Source organism: Mercurialis annua, linkage group LG8, assembly GCF_937616625.2.
Source record: "Mercurialis annua linkage group LG8, ddMerAnnu1.2, whole genome shotgun sequence".
NCBI lineage: Eukaryota > Viridiplantae > Streptophyta > Magnoliopsida > Malpighiales > Euphorbiaceae > Mercurialis > Mercurialis annua.
Window position 1 is genome coordinate 42874855 of NC_065577.1, and position 14757 is coordinate 42889611.

Consider the following 14757-nt stretch of genomic DNA (forward strand, 5'->3'; position numbering starts at 1 on the left):
TCATTTACCAAGAAGTGAAGATAGATCGAAGATCTTTCATCAATAAAATGGAATCGTTTATGAGCTATATTAGTTTTATTTGTTTTTCATTGTTTGTTTTTTTTCTGAATGTTTTATGTTGCCCTTTCATTATGAAAGGTTTGTTGTCCTTTCTCTGTGAAAGGTTTGTTGTCTCCTTTTTATGTAGGAGTTTGCTGTCTCTTTTTTATGAAGGAGTTATCAAGTGGTGATTGAATGGAATGCTCTGAGTTTGTGGGTGATTGGATAAGTTTTGATCGACGAGTGATCGAAGACTGCACTTATTTAGCGAAACAGTTAATAATTTATTTTTATTTTCGTAAGTAAGATCTGCGAATCAGGCAGCATGTTGTCTGTTCCATGTCAGGTCATCGGATTTAGTTTTCGAATTATTCCGAATTTCTTACAAATGTAACTGTTTCATATTCGATTTAATGAGATTTGATGATTTCAAAAAAAAAAAAAAAAAAAGAAAAAAATAGTTTAAATTATTAAAAATTATATTGATACTATTGAGAAAATGAAATTATATTCTATTTGTCATATAAAAATGTAATATTAAACATTAATTTATTAATTTATTAATCTTAAAAGTAGTATATAAAATTATGGTTATTTGACCCAAAAATGAATAGTTTTGGATTAATTGCTTAAAAAAGTATAAATTAAATTAGATGATCCCGTGTCACAAGTTCAGGGGGCATGTTAACCCTTTGTTCAAATAATTTTTAGTAATGGTAACACATAAAAATACAAATTTTGTAATGTTATGTTACAATATTAGATATGATTATAAAATTATTCAAAAAAAAAAACCTGCCTTTTTTAATAACATTGCTACCAAAATGACCTTCCTGAAGCATCAACATTCACCTTTGTAGTCATGTTCCTGAGATTTTTGTTCTTGGAGCCTGGCTCTTGGCTTCTGCTCTCATGAAGAAATATGTGAGAGAATTCATATCCGTAACGAAACAAGTTCTGCTCTCACATCTCTTGTTGACATGAAACATTACCAGGTATATAACCAGCCAGAGTCTTACTTGAAAATCCAACGCGAAGAAACGAAATCACATTGAATAAGATGAACATCTTCATGATTTTTAGTCAGCTCCATAGGCATAGGCAGTGATGCTGTCAAATATAAACCTCTGAGGATCAGGCACCATATCCTTCTAGCTGTTGATGTGATTAAGGGCAGGGTTTCAACGATCTTCTGTTGATCACAGAAGAAAGAAAACAGAAAGCTTAATGTTCTCAAGATCCTTGGTAGACTGCAAAGCACACATATAAAATAAAATCAGCAATCATTTTGACATGTAAATGTGTGTGTATTTGAAAAGAAATTGCCATTGCATTACCAGTCAACAAAATGTTATGTTCATGAACATTCTTGCAAAATGCAAATCTAAGTTAAAGAGGGAAATATCAATATCTAAAATATTGATGCAGTGAACTCACATGTGTTACATAGGTTATACTATTATATACTATATCTAGAATACGTAAATATACGAAATTCAATTGTACATACCTGTTTAAGATATCTGCTGCCGAATCATTCTTCCAAAACATGTATAGCCAATAAGTTTGACATTTATGCCATTTTACAGTGGTGAGGGGTCAGGTGTAATTTCTGGACTGTAACCCATCCCTCGCATTTGAGGTAGTAGCTTCTCATTAAGGAAATAATAGATCTCCTCAAGTTGAGGATGGCATCTATCGCTCACCAAAAAGACATGGCTCTTGCCTTTTACTACTATTTGACTAAACCCGGGTTCCTTCCCGACATTCCGTTCTTTCATCTTCTTCCTTACTTCTGCAAACTCATTCCATTTCCCACAGGCTGCATATGCATTAGCCAAGAGTACATAACTCCCAGAGCTAGTCGGTTCTATCTCAATTAACTTTTTACCAATTTGATTTGCCAGTTCGACATCCTTATGCAATCTGCAGGCGCCCAATAATGCCCCAAGAACAGCACCATCGCACTCATGAGCAGGCATTTCGGAGACCACTTTCAATGCCCTGTCCACTTGTCCTGCTCGGCCAAGGATGTCTACAATGCAGGAATAATGTTCAGCCGTTGGCTCTACACCATAAGCACAAGTCATTGAGTGAAACAGCATTTCACCTTTCTTTACCAAACCCGCATGGCTGCAGGCTGATAACACTCCGACAAACGTAATTTTGTCAGGTTTGGCTCCTGATCTTAGTAGACGCGCAAAGACTTGTAGCGCGTGACGACCAAATCCGTGGTTTGAATAAGCTAATATCATTGAAGTCCATGAGACGACGTCCTTGGTCTCAACCTGATCGAATATAGACCTAGCTGAAAAGATATCCCCGCGTCTAGAGTACATAGTGATAAGAGCATTGGCAAGCAATGTATCGTGCTGAAACCCGAGATGGAAAACTAAGCCATGAGCTTGCATAAGCTCTACAATGCTATTGCATGCCGTCAATACACTAGTGATCGTTGTCTCATTCGGCTTAAAGTTAGACTGAAGCATAAGGATTAAGTGCTTTATCGAATCACTTTCAGGCCCATTTCTAGCATACCCATCAATCATTGCATTCCAACTTACAACATTCTTTTCGGGCATCAAGTAGAAAAGCTCACTAGCTTCAACCATACTGCCTCGATCAACAAATGCTGTGATCATAGCATTCCATGCTGCTATGTCCCTTGTAGGCATCTGATCAAAATACCTCCTTGCAATTTCCATCATTCCGTTTCGTGCCAACCCCATAACCATTGTCGTCCAAGAAACTTCATTCCTTTGAGGCATTGTATTAAACAATTGCATAGCTTCATCTAATCTATCAGCATTTATACAACCTGAAATCATAACATTCCAAGCATACAAATTCCGCAAGGGCATTCGATGAAAAACCTCAAAAGCCTCATCAATTTTATCATTCTCAACATAAGACTTAACCATAACAGTCCAAGCAACAATGTTTTTCTCAGGCATTTGATCAAAAATATCACGAGCTTGATCAACCAAACCATTATCCGCATAACCCAAAATCACAGTAGTCCAAGAAACCACATTTTTCTCAGGCATTTGATAAAAAAGCTTCATAGCCTCATTAACATTCCCAATCTTAAAGTACCCTGAAACTAAACTAGTCCAAGAAACCACATTTCTGTCCATCATTCGATCAAAAACCTCGCGAGCCTTATCAACACGTCCGGCCTTAACGTACCCGCTAATCATAGCGGAATCAGCAACAACATTTCTTTCTGGGATTTCCATAAACAGCCTCTCAGCTTGGGAAAGATCCTTATTTTTCAAATAAACAGAAATCATTGAAGCATAAGAAAAAATGTCTCTGTTCGGCATTTCATCGAACACCTTCCGTGCTTCTTTGATTTTTCCATGACGGCCTAAAGAAGTGATCTTTTTGTTACTTTCATATGTACCCAACTCGTAACTTAGCATGGGATGCGAATTCCTGGTGAAATAAATGGGGATTCGAGTGGTTCTTGTTGATGGGGTGTGTTTGGCAAGAGAAGAAGTTGAAGGACTTAAGTGGTGAGCAGTGTGAAATCTGGTGGGGAATTTAACCACTTTATGATAGAAACGGCAGCAAGACATTAGAATTTCTCAATTTTAGGATTGTGATGGTAACAATATGACTGTGCCATGTCATAAGGGGGTGGCATGGGATGGCCATGGTCCCTCCAACTTTTCAAAAATATTAAAATTAATACTTAAAGTTTGTGAGTTATAAGATTTGACCCTCCCTAATTTTAAAAATTATTCCTTTATGTAATACCTATTGCAATTTGACCCCTTCAAAGTTAAAATTCTGGCTCCGTTATTGATAACAAGCCAATGATCATTTGCTATAGAATTTTTTTTAATTATTATTTATTTCTTAAAATATAACTATAAATTATACGGTTAACGCAGTATTGGTTTTATTGCACGAACACATTGTGTTGTATGATTTTCCAAAAGTGTAACAATATACTTACATCAGAATATATATATATATATATATATATATATATATATATATACAAATACTAATACTATTATTTTTATTTAATTATACATTATATATTGTTACAACATTAATGATCAACTTAAGTAATCTTTAATCCAACACAAAATGTACATAATTTTAGTTACTTGTATCTCAAGAAACAAGCAAAACTCATACTCTAAAGATTGAACATAAATCCATTGCAGTTCTTATTAATTATGGAGAACTAATTGGAAACTCCAGAAGCAGAAGCAGCAGCATTATTTGATCCTTGCTTCTCATAGTAATGGTAGATTGCTGCACCAGACAGTACTGCCAATGTTAAAGCTTGTGCATGCATCCTGATTAAGCAATAAAAACAACCAACTTAACACTTCAAATATATCATAAATATGCATACATACTGTACATATATGGGTAAACTCTTGGATCCGGTTTGAACTTTATATTTACTACCAAAATCCGGCCATTAAATAAATTATTTGAGTGTGGAGTGAGTCCAGGGCTGGAGGGTTAATCGCCTAATGATCACGTATAATCTGCGGAGGGAGGTGGTCGCCCATCCGGCGCCCTTTCCCTATGCTCATAGATAAATGTACATATATATACCTTGCATGAATGAGCTTGAGACTTGGCGTGAGAGGAGTTTTTGAATGAGAATAAGCTAATGAACCACCAACTGTTGTTGCCCAAAATGCTCCTACATATACATTAATACACACATCATTTATTTGTAATCATTAAAAAAATCAGACAAAAGAATCATTAAAAAGATGGCTAATGGTAAATTTAGATTAATGATACTAACCAATGCTTACAAGCTTGTTCTTTGAAACCCATGATTGAATTGCCTCCATCTTTGTTGTCTTATTTTTTTATATTACTACTAATTATGTGAATTAAAGAGACAAGAAGGGTATTTATAGAGTAAAAAATAAATATTGGGTACTGAAAAGATGTTGAAACATGTGCTTTGTTGTCTACTTGTATTTGTTATGGCCCCTTGGTTTAGTTCTCCTTTTCACTTTTCTTGAACATTGGAAACCTTAAACTAGAGGCTCCACTACACTTGTTTTATGTACTAAATATTTCATATGTTTACTCTCTAATATGTAAAAAAATTGGATTTTTATTAAAATCAAGGAATTGGATATAAAGTTTGGGTTTGCCTTTTGTTCGAATATAATTGAATTGAATCAAATTAAAATTTTAATTAATTTTTTAAATTGAATCAAGATGAATTTATAAGAATTTAAATGTGTTCACTTTGATTTGTGATAGAACTATAAGAACTTAAATAAAAATACATTAGACCAGTCGGTTCAGTTTAATTTGTAAAAGAATTGAACCAAATTGAAAGAACAAAGAAAGAAAGAAAATTCTAGCAATATTTTGGTTTTGAGAGCGAGAGATGGCGATTTTCAGCGTCTGGCCGAAAACCATCATCTCTTAACTCGTTTATTTCTATATTTTATTAATTTTTTTAATAAATAGCTTCCTTTTTTGATAATTATAAGTGATTTTAGTTTGAGTTGGTGATGTAGATTAAATTTTATTGTGTCAATCACTTCGATCAAGGCTACTTAGTGTTCATTCGAACTTCAACTTTAAGTTTTTAATAAATCGAGGTTGTATTTCGGCTGCTGAAACATGTTTGCAGTAGAACAATTTGAAAATAGAAGTTCTAGAAATATGAATTATGTCGAAAATTTTCAACACTTGAATTCGTATTTTATATTGCAACTGACACCCTTAAATTTCCATCTTTATATTTTTGTTGTTGTTTTGTTTCTTCAAGTAAATCGATTGTTAGATTTAATTTACTTTTTATATTTTATTTCAACTGATTTACGAATGTACTTCAAATTTATCTTAATCTAATCTATTTTTGGAAAAAATAACTATAAAATTGGAAAAATTGAAAACTTTGTGTTAAACTTCAGCTTGGATTTATCAGGTCATTATCTAGGGGTGTGCAAAACCGAACAGAAACCGAACCGACAAATTCGGTTCGGTTGAAAATTGGACATAAATTTCGGTTGGTCGGTTCGGTTTAATTTTGAGTGTAAATTTTTTTGACAGTTTTACATGTAAACCGAACCGAAATAACCGAATCAAATCGAAATAACCGACCAAACCGACCAGTTTGGTTCTGTTCGAAATATTTTATTTCTCTGATATTTCGGTTCGGTTTTTAAAAATCCAAAAATTCAATTTGGTTCGGTTCGGTTCAAACTGAATGGACACACCCCTGACATTATCCATTAAGCAAACAATGATATTCATGGGCTTACGTTAATTAAGATGGGCCGTGAGTCTCGTACTCATGTTGTTTGGAGAAGAAATGTAAGTTATCTGGACTTGACCTTTCATCAAACAGTAAAAACACAGAAATTTTCCCGCCTAACAAACAGACTTCCACAAGCTTCTTCAACACACTCAATATCATAATTCTAATCATAAATCCCAAAATTGGCGTTACAAAAATGAATCAGAATCACAAAGAATTGGAATCTACACCGAGAATCACAAGAAAAAGAACACTCAACAGTGACAATATTAATGTCACTTCTAATAGAATTAGAAAGCCACTCTCAGATTGCATAAACATTATTAATTCCACAAACCCATCTCAATCTTCATCCACTTCAACTAAGAATTCAACTTCGATTGCCAAACCTACTCAAATTCTGAGTAAAAACAAAGTAAAATCCCAAAACGAGAATAATTTACCAAACCCTAGTGTCGTTTTGGTGGATTCGGTATCTACGCCTTCTCGGACTCCGAAACCGGCTTCTGATAAGGGTAATTTTGTTGTCTGATTGATTGGATTTTGTAGTTTGTGGGTTTTGAATTGGGATTGTTTATTTTTGTTTTTTTTTATGTTTTTATGCTTGTTTGAGGAATATTAAGCTGAAATTGCAGTTGCGAATTGGGTTTTCAGATTGTTTTGGGTGCATTAAAATGTTTGTTTTGTGATTTTTTATAGTCTAATTAAGCGTGTTTTTGGTACATTGAGATTAGGTGCTGATAATGCTAATCGTGAGGTTCTCGAGCCGCGATCAGTTTACGGTAGAAGACAGTCTGCAGATAAGAGGAAGGGCAAGCAGAAGGCAATTGCTGAGCCTATGAGTTGCTTTCCCGCTTTAAAAACTCAAGTTACTAGGTGAACTTCGTTAACTGCTTTTGTTTTAACCCTTTTATTTTATCTTGGATTATAGTAGTGGATCATTAACAGTCGGTGCAGTTAATGGATGAATTATGAATCTGTGCAACCTTGTTTCGGAAATAGAAGTTCTTATTTGACGATATTAATAATGATGAGTAGGTTACTAGATTTTTGGTAAACTCTGTTACAGGATGATATGGAAAGAGTCATATTGTGGAATTTAGTTTACTATTCTGTTTTATGTGATGCTAACTGTAACTGAAAAATTTATCAAAAGAAGAAGTCAAAATTAGTGACGTGCAAGCTGAAATCATGGCTCTATATTGGCCGTCTAGGATGTCAATACGTAGAGACTTTGCTCAACTTTCTGTTATGAGCTGCGACTGCTTAAAATTTACTAGCCACTTGTGAACTATACTTTCACAGCGATATAGATGCATTGGTTTCTATGGTTCTACTAATTTAAAACATTTTTGAGAATGCCTTTCAATACTGGGAAGTATATACTAAGGGGAATTAATGGTCAGAAAAGCTGAAATTTGGATTTCTTTTCAAGTTATTCTATTCATTCATTTCTTTCGCCATGTGCTTGTATGTTTCTAATTGCTGCTGTTAGTTAATGTGGCATTCATTCCTTTAAAATTACATTTCATCGGTCATATTATTTTGCGTGTCCTCATTTTTTACTTAATTGAAGTTATTGAACACAAATATTCAGTTAAGGCATTGACAAAATTGGTTATTGTAGCTTTTAATATTGAGTAGAATTTACCGCTTAGTATGACAACATCCGCTAAGAGTTGACAGTTGAGTATAGAAATTGCCATTTTGTTTTACCAGCTGCAATTGTATATTGCTTTGTCTTTGTTCTGTACTTCTTTGCCGTTTTCATCTCTTGGGCTTTTAATATTTATAGAAGCAAATGTTCATGTTTTGTCTTTAATGTAGGGATGAAGTTAATGAATACAGGCTTCCCAGTTTATCCAAATCTTGTGTGCTACCTAACAAAAAGGTTTGTAGACTTTTGCATCTTTGCTCTCAGATCATTTACCACAACTGCTCATGTGTCGTCATTTAAGGTTATTCTCACCAGTTTTATCAAAATGTTAGTTTCTTAGCACTCAGCTTGAAATTTTATTGAGAAGATTTTTTCTGCATAACTGGGTTTACAAACACCTGAACATATTCTTTAGATCTAGTTTAGATTCTCTCTCATAAATAGATGCTGTTTCCTGGAACTGACATATTTTTTCAGTTCTGGGGGTATAATTAGGTTTTTTCTTTGCTTGAACAGCAAGCTTTTGTATTGACTAGTTTCGCATTACGTGCTATGCACGTGGCTCGTAACGTAACTCGTCAATGAACATATTAGTAAATGTATTATAATTATATCAATTTTTTATTTATAATTAATAATAAATTAGTTAAGAATTTTTACAAAAATAAATATAATATATTCGGTTATTAATTTTTTTTATACTGAATTTATTCTTATTTTGGTTGTATAATAATCATAATTAAATAATTAACTTAATTTTATTAATAATATTTTTAAAAATAATAAAATAGAAATTTAAATATAATATATTGACCAAATACAGTATTTTAATTTTGTAGTTCAATCAAACTAAAAGATATGTATTCCTACTAATTTGGAGACAATTTAGTTATTTTTTACATACTAAAAACTAAATTGGAGATAATTTAGCTACCTATTCTAATTAGGATCTTAATTATAATAGTGATTAATTAAATAAATAAATAGTTAATGACTATAATACCTTTATTTAGTAGTAAACTGGAAAGGGTTATTTAGTAAATTTGCCTGCCCCCCCATCCGTGCTTTTATATATAGTATAGATCTATACTTTGCAGAATGGGCTGAAATTTTGTAAGGACTTAGATTGAGGAACGTTGCTGAAATTGGGAAACAGCTGATAACATTTGGAGTCGAATACTGCTTTAATTTGATGAACTTTGAACCTCTATAAATTTATTGCAGAAGCAACGTCGAGTATCCTCTAAGGAAGATGATGCCAAGTATTCTTTGCCCCAGGACTTTATCGAGCAACAAAGAGCTTACTTTGCAGAAATTGATGCGTTTGAACTCTCAGAGGAGGAAGTTGCTTCAATTGATGAGTTGGACTGAGCAAACGTGAAATGGAGTGTATAATTCAGGATGGTCTGAAGAAGGCAATCTAACCTTGAAGTTTTCCCTGTAAAGTTCAGAGTAATTTTCCAATATACTCGGGTTATAACCAGCTAACCACCACATATAATATAAATATCCGTTATGTTGTAGTCGAATGTACATGAAGAAATGATAAATTGTTTCGTCTTGTAGGAAAGTAAGAAAGTGAGTACATATCGTTCGCTATTCTCATTATACATCTATGAAATGCAGTTCTATAATTTGATTTGCATAGTCGTACATTGCTCTTTAATTTCCCTTTAAAGTATACAGATGGATTACTAGCATATTGTACATTGAGAGAATCAGAAGACCTGTCGTTGTCAAGTTCTTGGTCTGAATGAAGCCGGCCTTTTTTGTTCAGCATGTTCTTATAGTAGAGACTATTAGAAGGCGTTGGAGTTTGACGATCGAGTGCGAATCTGCCATATGTCCAGGTATGTGATCAATTTAGTAGCTCAAATTATAGGGATAATGTGGTTTATAATATTGGCTTGAGAAATGGAATATGAATTTTATTCTTTGTTTATGAGACGATTAAAAGAGAAAAATAATAGAAAATAATCGGCAAACAATCGGTAACTGTCAGCGAGGGGGTGGCCGTCCAACCGCCCTGCCTAATATTCTCAATTGATTCTGTTTCAGTATCAGTATATCTAGTTCCTTTTTCTAGTTACTGTTGTTGCAAGTTGCTATGATACACAACTTGCCATCTTGTAACTGTCGCCAACCATACATAGTATTGATATTGTTCAACTGCAAACCTAAGTTGATTGGTATACATAAAGTTGTTATTCTTAGGAACAAGTTCACTAACACACGTATCTAAACTGATGGACCAAAACAAGTCCGTTTTCATCAGTTTCCTAGCTTTGACTACATCAATTCTGATGCAACAATACTATGCATAGTCTTTCACTGTTTCTAGGGGTGAGCATCGGTCGGTTCGGTTCGGTTCGGTTGGAAATTTTTCGGTTTTTTCGGTTTTCGGTTTGGAAAATTCTCAAACCGAACCGAACCGAACTTTTAGTTTGGAGGTGAAAAAACCGAACCGAAGCAAACCGAAAATTTCGGTTCGGTACGGTTCGGTTCGGTTAAAACCGAATTTCACCACTTTTTATTTTTTAAAATTTTTTTATATTAAAATTAATTGAAATATTAAATAATTAGAGTATAATAAACTTCCATATATGTTTAAATAACAATTATTAACTTACATATCAACAATAATTAAGATATAAATACAAAAAACATATAAATATAAGTATATATGTATATTATTTTTAAAAAATATATATATTTTATATTAAAGTTCGGTTAATTCGGTTTTCCGGTCGGTTCGGTTTTCAAAACACCCAAACCAAACCGAACACCGAACACCAAACTTTACCTAGAGTAGAAACCGAACCAAACCGTTTTCACCGAAAAACCGAACCAAACATCAAAATTCGGTTCGGTTCGGTTCGGTTTTTCGGTTTGGTTCGGTTCTTGCTCACCCCTAACTGTTTCTAAGGGTAATTTACACCAATTGTCCTTAAGTTAAGGTCTTAACCGTCCTAAATTTTAATTCATACTCCAATTATTCTTATATTTCTATTTAATAATTAAATTTTCCTTATCGTTACTCTTGTGTCATTTTGACGTGAAGTACCAAATAGTCCTATACGGATGTTTTTGTCAATTTTTTGCCGTATAGGACTCCAAACGGAACTCCGCATCATTAATGTTGATGGAAATGGCTTTAGATTAACAGCAAGGACAACCAGATTATAAAATAAAAGTTTATTGAATTACGAAGTAAAGTTTAAAGACAGTTGAGGAGAGAGAAGATAGTTTAAGAATTGTCAGTGAAAATTACCTATGCTTTTAATCATTGACAAACCATTTGCAATACAACCGTGATACTACACAATATTGCTATGAATCTGTGGTTTTTTTCCTTCATAAGAGTCATTCCGATTTTTAAATTTATGGATCGGTTTTATATAAATCAAACTTGGTCTATTTTAAATGTTTAGTCTATACCCTCCAAAATAAATTAATTGCATGAACTTATTCTAAAAAGTTATCGACTAAATTGCTAAAATAAGTTAAATTTAATTTATGTGAATTTGTTTCTTCTTTTTTTATATGTATAATTGGGTAGGGGGAGCGCTTGTGGGAGTAATCGAACCCATAACCTAGCAGTTTGCTGTCTAACCCTTATAACATTTGAGCTATAGCTCATTGGTATGTGAATTTGCTTTATAAGTTCAAGGATCGGAATGATTTTTTGTTTTGTTTTCCTATTTCCCTTACATAATGTGTATGATCAATGGTTGAAAGACCATATTTCACTGATTCTAATTATTTGCTCCTTATTGGAAAGCAGCTTTTATAAAAACCTTATCCTGTGGGGTTTTTATGTCTATTATTATCAAAAGGGTTTTGTCTCACACTAAAAAGTGAAAGATCATCACCTCAACACCATTCTTCATTTTCAGTCTCTTTCTTAATGAGCACATTGTAGAGGGCACCCTTTCCTCCCAACATATTTAACTAGGGTAGGTTTTGTTCATTTTAAGTGGTTATTTCACAGGATTTAATGCCCTCAATTCTATGAAACAATATCAATTATTCCAAATTATATTGTCATTTTAATTACTATATTTGGGAATAAAGTTATCATTTCATGAAAAATATGAATAAGATGTTTAGTTGGCATTATAGAAAAGATGGTCCACAAAAATATCTTTAATTATACTACAAACATGAAAAAGAAACGTAAATTCTGTTCCGATACCATATACTATATGGAGATTTTATTTGAAATTCTGATATTATGTAAAACAATAGTGTAAAAAGTTATTTCGGTCTCTAAACTTACTTGTTAGGGTTAATTAACTCACTTAACCATTACAATCATTTAAGAACAGTATTTATCATTTTTAGGTCAGTTAATTTCCAAGTTGTACAAATGAACAAATTTAAAGACCGCGATGATCCAATTTTAGAGTTAATTAATCTAAAAATAAATAATATTGTCCTTAACTGATGAAAAAAGAAGCTAAATGTAAGATAATTAACTATGATACACAATTTCAGAGAACACGATGATTCTTTCGTAAAAAAGTTATAGGCTCTGAAAACGCAGAATTAAGTGATTGCTAATGAAATTAAAATTTACTATTTTATACAAAATTAATTGATTTGTGCTAAATATAATTAACCTCCACTTATAAGCATTTGATTTATCTTAATTATTCACTGTGAGATTTTTTTTTTTGATAAATGGGAAGGGAAAGCGCTTGTGCGAGGAATTGAACCCACAACCTTGACAGTTTGTTATCCAACGCTTATACCATTTGAACTACAACCCGTTGGTTATTCATTGTGAGATTTGTTTAAACCTCCTAAACATGCATATTTCATAATTTTATTCTCGCATTCATAGTTTGTGAAACCTTAGTTTCTCTACGAGCTCAATGACAATAACGATTCAAAAAATTATGAAAATGATCGAGCAATGTAATTGTGTACTAGCTACAGACTAAGACTTCACATATATGTAATACTAGCAATGTGATTTCAATTTGATCTTTAAGCTAAAAAATACATTAATGTTATAGTATTTGAAAATGCTAGCTAGAATAAGCAATTGTTGGTAATGTTATGACATTTTAGATTCTTTTCTTCATCCCAAGATTCGAAAAAGATCAGCATCTTACACTAAATACCAAAGGATGAATGGTCAGCTTCTAGCTAAGTTTTTGCAAACAAATGTGAGAAGCCGGCATATATATACATTGTGGTCCTTGAATTTATTTATTAACTTATAGTAACTTCAAAATTTATGCTACCTTCTTCTTTTGAGTTGGAATGATGTTGAAGTTGATATTCAGGGTAGAGGGAAGGGGTGCAAGGGTGGATGGCCGCGCCACTCCGACAGGGAGAGACCTTTTAGGATTAGTTTGGGTCGGTCCGTGAGGAGATATTTCCTACGCTTTTCTTGATTTTTTGTAATTGGTAGTTGAAAATATATTAAAGGGTATGAATTGTTAAAGATAATCCCACATTGCTTAGGAAAACAAATATAAATGAGTTTATAAATGTAAAGATTCAACCACCTATTAACTAGTTATAGTTATTAGGTAATGGTTGAACCTAAACACTCTCATAAACATGTGGGTGGATTGTCACATTTTCACCAATTAAAGTTAATTACTCTCACCAATATTTCTAATATGAATGGCCTTTTTTTAAAAGCAAAATTAGGCCACCTAAAGTTTGGTCTAAAAGAACTAAAAATTGTAATTATGTTGTTTTGCTAAGTAAAATTCCGCCTTTTGAACAATTTTTTGGTTCGTCAGCGAGTTCATATACTAATAAGTTATGAGAATCTTAACTAATAACAATACACCTTAAGAACAATTATAAAATTTTGAAACAACTAGGGGTCCCCCTCCCCAATTATAAAAAAACAACTAGCGTTCCCCCTTCCCAATTATCAAAAAAATAACTACACAATTTTGAAAATATGTTAAACTTGATCAACATAAACCCAGATCAAAATTCTCTTTTTTGTAATAATTTAACGGTTGTTCATTATTGTTTCAAGACTAAACCTAACTCCGGACGCTCATCTAGGGGTTTAACCAAGTTGAGCTAACTCGCGAGTTATTCGAGATTGACTCGAAATCGACTTGACTTATATCGAGTCGAGCTCGAGTTTGAGCTACTCGAGTTAATTATCAAATCGAGCTCGAGCTCACAAATACTTAATTCGCTGAGCTCGCGAGACTAATCGAGCTTGAATTAATTTACTTTTTCAGCCTTTATATTTATATATATTTACAATAATATTTTTATTTTTATATTAGAATTTAATTTTTAACTATTTACATAGATGATCGAGTCGAACTCGAATCTTAATTATTCTATCGAGTTTGACCTCGAACTCCTAAAATAAAACTCTATCAAATTCAAGTCGAGTTTCAAATTTCAGATTTTAGAGTCGGGTCGAGATTGGCAATTTGTCAACTCGACTCGGTTACACCTTACTCTCATCCCATTAACCTTACTTTGTGCTAACCGGATAATATTCAATATAATTTCTATCCTCGTACATCATTATTATAAGCACCTCGTATTTCTACAGTAGATAAATGATTCGTTGAATGTCAATAATTGGTTTTGCCAACCAATAAGAACCCATATTGATGACATTAATCTCCAATTTCAATGGCTATGAAATACTACCAAAAGTACTACTGGCTTAGATCATATTGGCTACAAATTTTATTCCACAAGTCATGATTAAAGATTCCTCAATTTGAGATTCTATAAATCTGATGCTATGCTATGATATTCGCATTTTAGATATCAAGTTCAAGTTTGATTTCTA

The 14757-nt window shown here is 32.8% G+C and overlaps 2 protein-coding genes across 3 annotated transcripts; one reads left to right on the forward strand and one right to left on the reverse strand.

Moving 5' to 3' along the window:
• Positions 1-660: 660 nt before the first annotated feature.
• On the reverse strand, positions 661-3677 carry LOC126659870 (pentatricopeptide repeat-containing protein At1g09410, mitochondrial-like). The gene is made up of 2 exons (XM_050353190.2): positions 1550-3677; positions 661-1289 (listed from the first exon to the last, which is right to left on the reverse strand). Exon 1 carries the CDS (start codon positions 3618-3620, stop codon positions 1623-1625), a length of 1998 nt encoding a protein of 665 aa, XP_050209147.1. The 5' UTR covers positions 3621-3677; the 3' UTR covers positions 661-1289; positions 1550-1622.
• A 2796-nt stretch (positions 3678-6473) lies between these two features.
• LOC126659815 (uncharacterized) lies at positions 6474-9895 on the forward strand. Of its 2 annotated transcripts, XR_007635089.2 has the most exons (5): positions 6474-6819; positions 7039-7180; positions 8132-8195; positions 9186-9539; positions 9648-9895. XR_007635089.2 is itself a non-coding variant. In XM_050353145.2 (4 exons), the coding sequence occupies exons 1-4, from the start codon at positions 6501-6503 to the stop codon at positions 9330-9332; spliced, it is 672 nt and encodes a 223-aa protein (XP_050209102.1). In that variant the 5' UTR covers positions 6474-6500; the 3' UTR covers positions 9333-9595. The 2 variants fall into 2 exon arrangements, 1 of the variants encoding a protein (XP_050209102.1); XM_050353145.2 differs by lacking the exon at positions 9648-9895 and having other exon boundaries at positions 9186-9595.
• Positions 9896-14757: the final 4862 nt, after the last annotated feature.

What these genes read in the sequence shown, in the direction of transcription:
- LOC126659870 (XM_050353190.2), bottom strand. Translation starts at nt 3,620, where the DNA reads ATGTCTTGCTGCCGTTTCTATCATAAAGTGGTTAAATTCCCCACCAGA.
- LOC126659815 (XM_050353145.2), top strand. Translation starts at nt 6,501, where the DNA reads ATGAATCAGAATCACAAAGAATTGGAATCTACACCGAGAATCACAAGA. An exon ending in GAAACCGGCTTCTGATAAGG is followed by an intron (nt 6,820 to 7,038) that starts GTAATTTTGTTG and finishes CATTGAGATTAG; the next exon opens with GTGCTGATAATGCTAATCGT. An exon ending in TTAAAAACTCAAGTTACTAG is followed by an intron (nt 7,181 to 8,131) that starts GTGAACTTCGTT and finishes TCTTTAATGTAG; the next exon opens with GGATGAAGTTAATGAATACA.